Source organism: Pseudonaja textilis, chromosome 8 (genome assembly GCF_049901715.1).
Source record: "Pseudonaja textilis isolate UNSWEBS1 chromosome 8, rPseTex1.2, whole genome shotgun sequence".
Classification (NCBI taxonomy): Eukaryota; Metazoa; Chordata; class Lepidosauria; order Squamata; family Elapidae; genus Pseudonaja; species Pseudonaja textilis.
The window spans coordinates 18,085,226-18,098,835 of record NC_141997.1 but is presented as its reverse complement, the minus strand read 5'-3'; the positions used below and the strand labels follow the sequence as shown (position 1 = coordinate 18,098,835).

Here is a 13,610-nt window from a genome sequence, read left to right as displayed (position 1 = left end):
TACTGCAAGAAACTATTTACTACATGGGATAACTGTACCAAATGGCAAAAAGACAACAAATTCTGTACCCTTGATGTTCATTCTCAACTATTCCTTTGATTATTCTCCTACACTTGTTAAGTCTATGTTTTTAATTTAAAAGACTATTTGAAATTCTTATAGACTCTATTTTCTCCCCCTATAACCAGTTTTGGTTATCTTTATTTATTTATTTAGGAAATTTATTTGCAACCTATCTCGTATCCAAGAACTCTGAGTGGCTTACAGCATAAAATATTAAATCAGAAAAGACATTAAACTCAACAGTCATAGCAAACAGCAGATAAAGCCATTGACAATTACAAACCATCAAAACCAGATGGGAAAAGTAGGAGCCAAACATACATGGTGTCAGGAGGTGGGATTAGGTTTTTATTAATTAACCACTCCCCCATTGGGTCCCCAAGTCATTTGGCAGAGCCAGATCTTGAGGCTCTTTCAAAAAACATCAGGAGATAAGAGCCAATCTCACCTCTGGAGGTAAGAGGGCAGGAGCCAGTATTTATTTTTATGAACCCAGAACTGGCATTTTACTTGTTGTATCGAGACTATTACAAATTTCGTAGCCCTGAATTGATTGATTGATTGATCCATCCATTAGACAGCTGTATCTGTGCAAACAGCATAACTCTGGTGCATTTAATACAATGATAGTGGTTGTGTGGTGAAGTTCCTCATCAATTACACCACAGTCCTCCCTGTGTGCTATTTTCTCTGTACCACCATGTCACAGGGTAGACTTGGCAAGCTTTTCTTATTTTTCAGCTTACAGAGAAGTAAACTACTTCTACCATATAGTCCATTGAGAATGAATTTGAAAATTATTTATTTGGGAAATCTCAGGACTGATGAACCAGTTCCCCATTGTTGCCAAGAAAACTATATCAAAATCTCTATGTTAATTTGAAGGGCACTTGGTCCTCCAGCCTATTGATCTTGCCATCCAAGAGATATAAGTGTTCTGTAATCAGGTAATGCTGAGGTTCAGTGTTAACACAGCAGATGGTTGTGGAAATATTATTTATTTGCATTTAACTACATTTCCAATGATATCAAGTTTTTACTATTGCAGGTGATTATATAGTCATGACTATATACTTCGAATTAAGTAGAAGAATGGGATACTTCACTATTCAAACATACATCCCCTGTATATTAACTGTTGTCCTATCCTGGGTATCATTTTGGATTAAAAAAGATGCTACACCAGCAAGAACAGCCCTAGGTAAGATAACTGGGCATAATATTTTTATTCATTCTTCAGCCTAATGACGATTCTTTCTAATGTATTTCCAGTGAGTAATTGTTTAATTTCAATAAATAGATAACCATGCTAACAAATGTTTATATTCTGCAAGAATTCCCAGCCCCTGGTTGGAGAAGTGTTTGAAAGATGAATTCTCATATCATTTTCCTGGTGTTCTACTATTAATCTCTTGGTTTTTGTATCTTCTTAGCTTTTCTTCGGCTGTTGTTGATCACTCCACAGTGTCCAAAGTGATATGTGCTAAACTCTTCCTTAGTCCCATCTCCCCAAATTTGGCATCAAATGTCTATGGAGTTTCTCAGTCATCCATGTTATGGTTGTCCCAAAGGTTCTTTTTCAAAAGGCTGGAAAGCTGGCCTTTCTTTGTGTTTGTTTGAAGACATGGCATTGGCATGAAATGTTCATCATAACTTTACTTCAGGTTGGATGCTGAACAAAAGATTATCAGGGGGGAAACAGTGTTTTTAAATATATATTATTTGTACAATCATAATATTAAGTTAAATACATAGGTTCTTATAAAGGGCGAGAACATCATTGTTCACCAATAATTTAGCTAGACAACCAGTGAGCTTTTACTACGCCTTTTCTTGTTTTTAAGAATCCTAATCTAATCCTGATCACAATCCTTTTCTCCAGCAGTCAGCATTCATGATCATTATATAGTGTTTTCTCCAGCTCTTGCAGGACCCTAACCCTTTAAAAGTTTTGATATTTCTAAAATTTGGCTCCTCCAAGCTCACTGGAAACTTCCTACTATGATCCTAGTTCCTAGCATACTTAATTTATAATACGTTAAATGTAAAAAAATTATCCCTGTTCCTATTGATCAGGATTTTGTGGACTAATGGAGAAGAACACTTTGCAGTTTTCAATTTTCTTTCTGTTATGGGAGTATGCTAAGAATGTGACTACAGTTTTATCAGAGGTTAGTTTACCAAACAGCTTCTTTTACATAAGGATTTGTTAATTCTCAATAATCGCTTCTCTGGATATATGTAGACAGAAAGAGATTTCCACCAATACTTATATGTTGCATTTTCCATTAAATAGGGACTGTTTTTCAGTATATAAAAATGTGGCCTATTGGGACATGCAATTGGAATATCTGTAACCCTTCTTCCTACCCCTAAATAATTTGATTCTTGTTATGACTTTTCTGAGTAGCAATATTCTTAAACAATTTGTTTCTTGACAGATATGAGCAAATTCATCTTCATCTGCCTTGAGTGTCCGTGTTTGGCATCCAATGCTTTGGTAAACAGCAGGGCATGGATTGTATAGGATAGTCATGAAACTTAGAAAGTAGTTTTAAAATTTATTAGCAGCTAAACAAATCTGCATCATTACCTTCCATGCACTGCATGACAGGATGGTGATAGCTGGAGTAAGTGGCTACTTGATGTCCCAAATATTTGCTTCCTGCTAGCTAATGCTCTTTTCCTGTAATTTTACTACTTATAGCTTCTTCCCACTGAAGCAAAGCTACTTACCCACTAATGTGAACCAGACCCAATGTGTTTTCATCATATCTAAGCTTCCTTTGACAATCTCACAATCTCCTACGAGAAGGCAAAGCATTTTATAAAAGAAAAGTGAAGAAAGGATATGTGAACTGCAAATGTGCACATGTTGTTTCACAGCAGAACACTGACTTAAAACTGTCTTCTTCCTCAACTTCCTACTCAGTAATACTCTTCAAAGCTCTCACTTACTGTTTCAAATCTTAAAGGCTCTCACTGACAGAAACTAAATTGGAGATCATTGACTTATTTCCAATAAAAAATAAAAACTTGTTTGAGATTCAGAGATCTCTATATGAGCTAAACATGGCCCTCCTCTGGCTGACTCAGTGAAATGGAAAAGTCTTCACAATAAGCCACTATGGAAAAACCATTTCCTCTGTATGATTTTATATATTTTAGGTATAAACTTACAAATGTAAGATATAAGAGCAATGTTCTCAAGAGCTGAGCAAAATCTTATATGAAATTTCTCACAATCCTGTGCCTAGTTTCATGGAAACCTTTGCATTATTTTCAAATTCTACCTACTTTCCACCATGTTGATTTTGGACCCACCAACCATTAACTGATGTAGGATTGCTAGTGGCACCTAGTCTGCTGAAAAACCTATGAAATAGGTCTCATAACTGAAAAGCTTTCACATCTGGGCTCTCAGAGATGTAACATACAAATGTGAACATATGAGCAACTGCAATTAGAGCTTTCAAATTTTGTACCTTACTTCTAAATGTAATGAACCAATTTTAGATGAGATCAGTAATCATGAGGGAAATCCACAGGTTGGCTTAAGGGTTTTTTTGGAACTTGTTCAAGAAGCCAATGACAAAGGGCTAAAATAAGTGGAATTCAGAGTTTATATTCATGACTGGCCCTGGAATGGAGTTACTGTTTTAGCTAAGTTAAGCCTAAAACCACAGTGTGATGGCACAGGAACCTTAGCATGCATTTTATTTTGCTCTTCCCTTTGAGATAGGTAGGAATCCTAACTGCATACTTTGTCTCTGCATATTGTGCAGCATTTTGATTACCAATATTTTCTGATCTGAGCAACTCAAAACTGATTCAAGAAACAGTTCACATATTGGCCATTTTCCCAGTAGATTTTTTTTTAATGTCACAGACTTACACACATGAATGCTCTGCTGGAAGTTTAAATAATAACTTGCATTCATATTCAGAGATAAAATATTTGGGCCGAAGCCTTTATCAATTGTTTAAAAGGCTATGGGAGGGAGTTGTTAATAATTAATAGGTTCAAAGTTTACAATCAATATTTGATATCCTCTGAAGTTTCAGTGAAAGAGGTTTTACAAGTGTGAACAGAGAAACTATTCAAGACCACCCTAGAAATGATTTTATACTTTAGTAGAATTTGCATGAAGCCCAGAATTAATTGTTTTCATGTCTTTGACTATTATTCTATGGTTATAGAGTATGATATGCCTAAAACAAACATTTTAAACCATTTCTATTGGTGGCATATAAAAATCTGAGCTATCTAAACCCATTCCCTTTTTAAATTAGGCAAAATGCTACAGAGAAGGAAAAATCAGACACAGTTCTAAGTAGCTTTCATTTCTCAAAAGTGTGGTATGAGAGAGCAAACTCTTGAATTCCATTTTTATTACAAGTGACTTCAATCCAAAACTAAAAGAAATTTAAATGTTTACATTTAAGTGGTTTTACACAATTGACAAAAAGTCCTGGTCCTGATTTTTCCAATAGCTATTTGTTATATCTCTCAATATATCCTATATTGCCAGTCTGACTCTGAGGAGGCATAGGTTGAAGTTAAATTGCCTGCCATAGTATTTTCATCTCACTAATTGAATGCTTTCTGACTTGTGAGAAATTTGCAAGGTTGAAAGCATGCAGCATTGGAGGTATTGAATAAAAGATTCACATTTTGCAAATTTTAGGTTTTTTAAAAAAAATTAATTAAAGATTAAGACTATTAGAAGTAAAAAGGAAGGAATGTAAAATTGGCTTATTTGATCAAAGTTAAAATGGGAGATTTTGTGCAATGTTCTGGTAACCCATTATGGACTATTTACAGACAACAGAAATCACAGTATCATTTAAGAAATCACAATATGATTCTGATTGTAAGTTTTCTCTGTGTTTCAGGCAATAAACAAACTGAATTAATCAATATAGAAACACAGAAATGAAAACGAGATTTAAGAGTTTTGTAGTAAACTATCCTTTACTCTCCTAATTATAGTCGTTGATTCACCTTACTTGTTCAACATAGCTGCAGGGGGTGGGGATATTTTAACAGAAATAGTAAAATAAATAGTAAAATAGCTAAGTAAAATAGTAAAATGCCTGATTTCAAATATATTTCAAGGGATATTTGTCTGCAATTTAGCTTGCTGCTGAAAGTAACCTTAATGTTACTTAGTGAATTACTTGTTAAAGTTACTTAATGTTATTTAATTAGAATGAATAGGGAAATTTACTGGGCCAAAAAAGTTCTGGATGTCACTCTCTTAATTCAGTTATGATCCATGACTGTAAATGTTAATGCATCTGATGATAACAATTTTTAAAATGCTGGGAAGTGCTCCAACTATATGAATTAAAGATTTCATCGGCTTTAGCGAACTCTTCATTTGCAATACAGGGTATATGATGTAATAAAGAATGCACAGGAAAAAAATAATGAGCAGATACCAAATAATTTATTGAAGTATATAAAGCAGTTCCTGAAGCTTTCAATAAAACAACATTTTCGTGCACTTGCTTTCTTCATATGTTTTTCAGACGTTAAGAGTTCAGAAAAACACAGGTAGTCCTCAACTTATAACTGTTTGTTTAGTGATCATTCAAAGTTACAACTGCACTGGAAAAAGTGACTTGGGACTGTTTTTCACACTTACGACCATTGTAGCATGCCCATGGTCACATGATCAAAATTTGGACACTTGGTAATTGGCATGTATGTATATGACAGTTGCGGTGTCCCAGAGTCACAATTTATGACTTTCCCAGCTAGCTTCTGACAAGCAAAGCCAGTGGGGGGAGCCCCATAATTCACTTAACCCTTAACAAATGTGGCAAAAGAAGGTCATAAAAAGAGACACAATTCACTTAACAACTGTCTTGCTTAGCAACAGAAATTTTGGGTTCAATTGTAGTCACAAGTATACTATATTCTACGGGTCTATTTTTTTCTTTCCAGATTTTTTCCTCACCCCACATTCATTTCAGTTTTTTTTTTATTGCAACAATCAGTTCAATTGGAAGAGGAGTTGAATCCATTCATTTGGATTAAATTGCAATGATATAATTAACATTTTTGACATGGATGGGATTGCTTATAGGTGGGTGGTTTCTGTCTATATTATTGAAGCATGTCATTTCTTGTGAGTTTACCGAAAATATCGTTTCCTTTCTAAATGTAGCTGTACGGCCATTTAAAACTCAAGTGATGTCCTTTAAAATTTTATCCAGAAGATATAATCAGGAACAGAAATTCAAAAAGATCAAATTTCTTAAGGAATCCAGGTTACAGTCTAACAAAACTCATGCTCTAATAAGTAAGATTTTTTTTCTAAAATTGAAGATAGCTACATTTCTGGAAATATTACAAGAAAATTATGTTCTATTGTCCAGGTATCACGACAGTATTAACCATGACAACTCTGAGCACCATTGCAAGAAATTCCTTGCCACGTGTTTCCTATGTCACTGCAATGGATCTTTTTGTGACCGTATGCTTCTTATTTGTCTTCGCTGCTTTGATGGAGTATGCAACCCTGAACTACTACTCAAGTTGCAGGAAGCCACACTGTGCAAAAAAGAAAAAGTCGGTAAGATAAAGTCCTATTGAAAATGGAGCACAATTCTTCTGCATTATCACACAGATAAGTAATTAATTGGATTTAGACCTTAAATAACCACTTTGGCTAATGCTGTCTAATAGGAGTTCGCTGTAAGTGTCCTTTGTCCTAGAAATCCACTGAAATTAGTGCACTGAAATGCTTTCACCACATTTATTTTATTCTTTTTCATTTTATCCCAACTGAAAGTGTTGGTCATGAGATATGCAGCAGTATAAATATGATTGATTGATTGATAAACGCCTCTAGTATTTTAAGGTACTATACAGAAATTCAGGGATCTGGGTATGTAATGTAAAATAACCATGTCTAATAAATTATTGAATTAATTATAACAAATTCATAAATTAGAATAATGACAGTGGATCATCAAACTGACAAGGGTCTGGTCTTACAGGTAGTAACTGTTCAGTTCAGTCATGCCTCTACTGACAACCTTGCATTTAAATTCTACAATGATTTTACTCAAGCTAAAACCCAGCTGCTAGCAACAATTTCATCATTTTGAAGTTGTTCCTTGCAAAACTTTAATCTGTAAATAATACTAATATCGACCATGAGAATCAACAATGATTTGATGCCACATATTCAATCAATGTTAATATAGTTTTAAAACGAAGAAAATGTTTTAAAAGTAGAAAAACAGCAAATTCCTGGCTTTGTTCATAAATGTATAGCCCTGTAAAATTTTCATTCTTTTCCTGCTTGTTGCAACCTTTCCATCTTTATAAAACATGAATGTGAGATTGCTCACATCTGACTCCAAATAAAGTTTAGCAGACCCTTAATTAGTATTGATGTTCATACAAATAGAAATGACCAGGCTATTAAAGCCCCATGAAACAATGCTGCAAAATGTGATGATTTTGTAGTTAACTAGAACCTATAATACAAACCTGGGTTTTTTTCTTTGTTTGAACTAGTAGAATTTACTCCCATAGATCACTTCCCTGTTATCAAAAAAAAAAGAAAAAAGAAAAAAATAGCTACTTTGTTTTAAATCCCAGGTAATATATTCATTTATGCTCTGTAGCCAAGAAATCGATATTTGAAAACTCACTTCTACTTGAAATCAATACAAGGGTTAGAATTTGGACTGGTATTGGGGTTAGGTTTACAAAAAAATTGGTGGGAACCACCTTTTTCCTTGTGCTAATTGCAGCTACAGGTGAATCATATGGCTGCTCTGCTGAGTTGAAGGTCACAATTTAAGCAATTTGCAATGAAAGCATGAAAAGGTAAAAGCGTATATGTTGTCTTGGATCTTGTTACATAAAGTGGATACTTATCAAAAATAAATGGGATAAGATAAGGCAACTCTGTTCATGTTTACTCAATAGTAATCTTTCTGAATTAATGGAAGTAATTTTTTGTAGACACACTGTTATGATATCTTTTATGATTTCCTTAATAATTGAAATATCAAAAATGCATTGTTTTATAACTTGTGTTCTTATACTTTACTTTTTTATTTATTTGAGCTGCCTGATGTCAGCTTTGGTCACATGATGGTGAGTATGAATATTTTAAAACTTATTTTATTTATATTTTATTTGTAAACATCTTATATTAAATACCATTATAATTTTAATTAAACAACTATTATTATTGCTCAGTCTTAAAGAACCATGCCATCATAGTACGTCTTAAATCTGTATGTTCCCCTTACCTTTTCACATTGGGAAATCAATAAAATTGCCTTTGGGTTTTTGGGTAGTTTTCAAGTGCTACCTATAATAGCCATAGCAATAGCACTTAGACTTATATACCACTTCACAGTGCTTTACAGCCCTCTCTAAGTGGTTTACAGAGTCAGCATATTCCCCCTAATGATCTGGGTCCTCATAAATCCCTGATTCATCAAAAAGATGAATCACAACACAACATTCGTTTTAGACTTTGCCCATCCCTGTTCTGTATCTGTTTCCAATCACTGCTTGATGTCAATGCAAGGAAATGTCTGGCAGAGCCTAATTCAATTTATACATTTTGAGGTTCCCCATGCATGGAGGTAGAATAAGAAGCAAAATATTTTCTTAATACCAGCCCAGATACCGAAAATCTGGCATATGTCTGTCTCACCTGTACACTGAAGCCAAGGTGAAGAAAAGCTCATGGGAACATGGCAGAAAATAGGTGTCCTTTTGTGTTTTTTTTCATAGTGGTTTTTAAATAGGGAAAGCTCCTTTAAACCTGAGTGCCATCCAGAAAAAAATTGTGTTGGATACTCCACCTTCCAAAACCTACTTCCACTCACCAAAATATACTCTTCTATATTTCGCTGCTTTGTGACATCCAGATGTATGTATCTTGGCATATAAAGTGTCAAAGAAAAGCTGAACAACATGGTTTCTTTGGATTGCCTGTATTAGACGCAGGACACATCAAGATTTCTGTGGTTGCCATAGTACAGCCTCTTTGTCTCTCTCTCTTTCTCTCTCTCTCTTTTTTTTTTTTTTTTTTTTGCAGAATTACTCTGTGTTAGAGATGAGACCTCCCCCTACAGTCATCGCACTGAACAATGCCATGTACTGGCAAGAATTTGAAGACAATTGTATCTATGAGTGTCTGGATGGGAAAGACTGTCAGAGTTTTTTCTGCTGTTATGAAGAATGCAAATCGGGTTCCTGGAGGAAAGGGCGGATACACATAGACATCTTAGAACTTGACTCCTATTCCAGAGTCTTTTTCCCTACATCGTTCCTGCTTTTTAACCTGGTCTACTGGGTTGGATACCTCTATCTCTAGAAAACTGTGAAGAAAACTGTGTTTTTCCTACTTCTTATGGATGGGGAATATGTGAAAAGACGGATCCTGAATGGTTTCATTTGAAAGCCTGAAAAATCGACTTACTTTTTCTCATTCAAGAAAAAGAAGTTTTTATTTACTGTTTTGTCTAAAAGAAAAAAAAAGTCACTTCACATCTGAGATTTTTTGCTAACTACACCTGACACAATCACGTAACAATGTTTATCTTAATTGTTCTCATACAATGGAGAAATTGCTGTTTTCTTTGGGTTACAGTTAACTATGTAGCATACAGATAAGCAAGATAGGGGTGTTTTGAATAGTCATTCTTACATTACTTCTGTCTTTTAAACTTGTTCTGGAAGCAGATTTGTATTTGTAGAAGTTCTCCACAACTTTGTTTTGAGGAGAATCTGAATTCAATGAAAAGTCACTTCAGTTTACTTCACAGGTTTCAAGATGTTGTTTCTGGTCTTTTTCAGAGATGAAAAGGCATGATGTCAAAAAAAAAAACCTTTACATTTGTTTTTCACAAAATTGTTGATTTTTTTTTTCTTTTTTTAAACACAGAGTTTAATATTCCACATTTTGGGCAAATACTTCAGAATTGATTTCTGGAATAAACCTCTTGCAATGCTCAGTTTGCTTTCAGTACTGTGTAAGATGACTTTCTATGTAATAGTAGTGGAAAGGTACGATTCATTCCAAGCTATAAGGTTAGTTTCTTCCATACTTTTACTATTTGTTTTCACTGTTATTTTCAGGGTAAAAAAGCCCTCTAGTTCCAGCCTGAATAAGATCTACTGTATCTGTGCTAATTAAAATCCATGTGCCTCAATCCCTGTTCTGTGTAGGTTAAATTGCACATCCTATTTTTGCACCATTTGACTTGTGAACTGGATTCTTTCATTTCATTTCACAACTGCAGAAGTCCTTGTTGTTAATATTCTCACCTGGTAAGTGATCTTTGGATGGCACAATAGTGGCTTTTGTTCTTACCAGATCTGTAGGAGCCTTAAGGATGCAGATAGGATTTTCTTGGCAAGAAAATGAGATATTGGGAGTTCAATTAAAAGTTAAAAAATTTAGTGATGCAGAATCACTAGGACTTTTTTTTTTAACTAGGAGATTTTAAACTGGAAAATGTATTTTGTACTTTTGGAACACATTTCAGATATTAAATTCCTGAAAATAATACATTCTTCTGTTGTAAAATATTCATTATAGACAAGTCCAATTCTAGAAGGCTAATGTCAATGTCTCAATAGTTATTTATTTGATTATTTATTTGTATTTCTACCACAAACAGTATATCTACTGTTAAAAAAACTTTGTTCTCCCTGCCTCCTTTCAAACTCTAAGCATAACAGTACTTTTAAAAGTGTAGCTGATACCATCAAATGCCTTTTTTCCCCCACTATCAACCTGAGGACTCATTTTATGTGCTCCAAATATTTAAGTACCGTGCACATTTCATTTTCTTTTATATTGTCTCATTTTTCCTTGGAAAAATTAAGAACTTATTTATTCAAGGAAATGAATATTTAATATCAAAGGAAAGGAAAGTATTATTGTTTGGTAGTTAAATATGTTTTCTATGAAGAGGGTATAAGTTTCAATTCTGGCTTTTTCAGATAAAGCTGAAAAGAACTTCTGAACCACATAGAGATCTGCTGATATTAAAACATGGCAGTTAGTTAGACCAATGATGATTTTATCTAAAATAAAGATGCTTCTACTGTCTATTACATATTCTAAATTCAGTTTTAGTAGGTAATGCTGCAGAATTGTAAATGCTAATTCAGTAAGATTGCTAGGTTAAAAAATGTACTAAAATTTACCAAAAGCTTTCTAAAAATATACTTTTTTATTTTAGATGGGGAAAAAAATTAGCACACAATTTATTAATAGACATTGAAGTCTTTCAACTTAAATATGGATATCAGATTTTTTCCAGTTCATTTCTTCTCAATTTTTATGAAACTTCAAGAACCAAAGTATTTTTTTTTCCAGAAAGATGTGTTTAAAAATATATAGTAAAACTCATATAGTAAATACAAGGCACTGTTACAAAAACAAAGAATTACATGCAATAGCCTATGGCCTATGTAAATAGGAGAGGGGTTTTTTTTGGCAATGGATCCTGTAAATCCTCAGCTAATGAAGTTATATTGAACTTACTGCTTGTTGGTATCAGGATTGGACTTTATTTTTAGGATACTGCAAACTTAATTTGTTTAAACTAACTGGAAAGATGACACACAGAGGTAGAATAATTGTGGAGAACGGTCACACCGTAGATAAAATGGCATTCTTTGTATGCAATTTTATAACATATATAACCAGAACAAATATTTCATAGGATAGGATTTGTATATTTGTCTCACTTTCCATTGTATATCATCTAAACAAGACATTTGATACAATCAAACAGAAAATAAAGTTATGCCCACCCTCCTGGTCTCTGGAATCAAAGCAGACATATTAGTTTAGCCAAACTATTTTGTATATGTCTTGGTTAGTGTGAACAATATAAAGGTTTTATTTCCTGAACTCTAAAATCAGATATAGACAAGTTGAACATAATTCACAACCTAATCAGACATTTTGGGATTCAAAATATTTTGAAAATACTTTTCTTCCAAGGAGTGTTGAAAAGTAGCAAATGTATTATTTATTATTTTTCAGAGGCAGTATGAGTGCAGCTGTCATTTGTTGAGCGGTGCTAATCAAAATGTCTAACCATACACAATCAGTGGCATTCCTCATTTTCAGACTTGACATTCCTCATTTTCTGATTAACTCATGGGTGGAATCCAGACATGTTTCAATACCATTGGTTGCATTGCAAATGATTTATATTTCCATAGCAATCAACTCTTTTTCTTCAGCATTTTCTTCTTATTTTTAGGAGCAGCTCACTGTTCCATGAACATTTTTTGTGGCCTTCAATAGCCAATATGAATTATTCTTTTTTAGTATCCACAAGGCAAGTTTTAGGACAGTGATCTGTGAACAAAGTGCTATTGTTTCACAAAAATGCAATTGATGCCAGTATTGTTTATTTTTATTGTCTTATGAAACATTTCTCCTTGAGGAGTACAAACAGCCACAATTGAGCAGATGGAAAAAAATTTGAAACTTTTCAATTAATCTATAAAGGCTCCTTATATAGTAATGGCTTTAGATTTTATTATTTTTCTATTTTTCCCACATAATATAAAGGATCCCTTTTTATTTATTATTAATACTATTTATTTAGAAATTTGTCTACATGGTCACTGAGAATCAATACTGACTTAATGGTACATAGTCAAACATAATAATTACTTAGATAATGCATTATCTAATTTTCATCATTAATAAGCAATCTCAACCTTGTGGTATCAAGATAAAAAAATATTTTTCAGCTTAAAACCATAATAAAGGATAGCAAGAATGAAAACCCAACAGCAAGAGTAATTAACACTGACAAGTCTTCAGCTGATCTGAAAGCTTTCAAAGCTTGGTGTTGGTCCCAATGAACAGGAAGAGGATACCATGATTGGAATATCTTTCTCTAAAAAAGACATGGAGAATCTTTCTTGATCACACTCGCCATTGAGTGGTATACCAGAGACCAGGGTCCAAAAGTGGATGACTTCAGAACAAAACTCAAATTTAACAGAGTTAGTGTTCTTATTCTCATGAATTTAATAAATCCTGCACATTAAACTTGATATTTGAGGCTTCATATGTTCTGCGCCAATTAACCTAATCCAGAATGCTGCATTCATACAGCACAGTTCTTGATTATTGGTGCAAGTTCGGGATCCAGTTACATTTTTTTTTGTATCAAGCTTTTTTTTTCTTTCCTAATCTACAACTGTTGAGTACCTTGTAAGTAAACGATCTTGACCTACTTCATCCTTCTGCAATCTGATTACTCTAAAATGAATTGAAGCATATTCCTCATCATCCCAGCCAGCATTGTGTCTGCGATTCAGACTAGAATTAAGGAAGCTGGTTTTATATGCAATTAATGCTTTAAAAGTAATATTGGCAGCCTCTGTTTGTCTGTTAATGTTTGTTTATTCGTTTATTTATTTATATACCATATGTTCCAAATCAACAAGCTGGTCCCCCACAATTAAACACAAAAAGGAAAGAATACTTAGTCTGAAGATGTACAACTTTGATCCATTG

General features: G+C 33.6%; 1 protein-coding gene across 1 annotated transcript in view; it reads left to right on the top strand.

Annotated features, from left to right (window-relative positions):
- Positions 1-13,057, top strand: part of GABRG3 (gamma-aminobutyric acid type A receptor subunit gamma3) — a 415,770-nt gene extending 402,713 nt beyond the window's left edge. Inside the window, exons 7-10 of the mRNA XM_087938441.1 lie at positions 1,112-1,264; positions 6,451-6,647; positions 8,159-8,188; positions 9,147-13,057. Of these exons, the coding sequence (XP_087794567.1) occupies positions 1,112-1,264; positions 6,451-6,647; positions 8,159-8,188; positions 9,147-9,425 (659 nt within the window). The 3' untranslated portion in view covers positions 9,426-13,057. The remainder of the gene's footprint in view (positions 1-1,111; positions 1,265-6,450; positions 6,648-8,158; positions 8,189-9,146) is intronic.
- Positions 13,058-13,610: the final 553 nt, after the last annotated feature.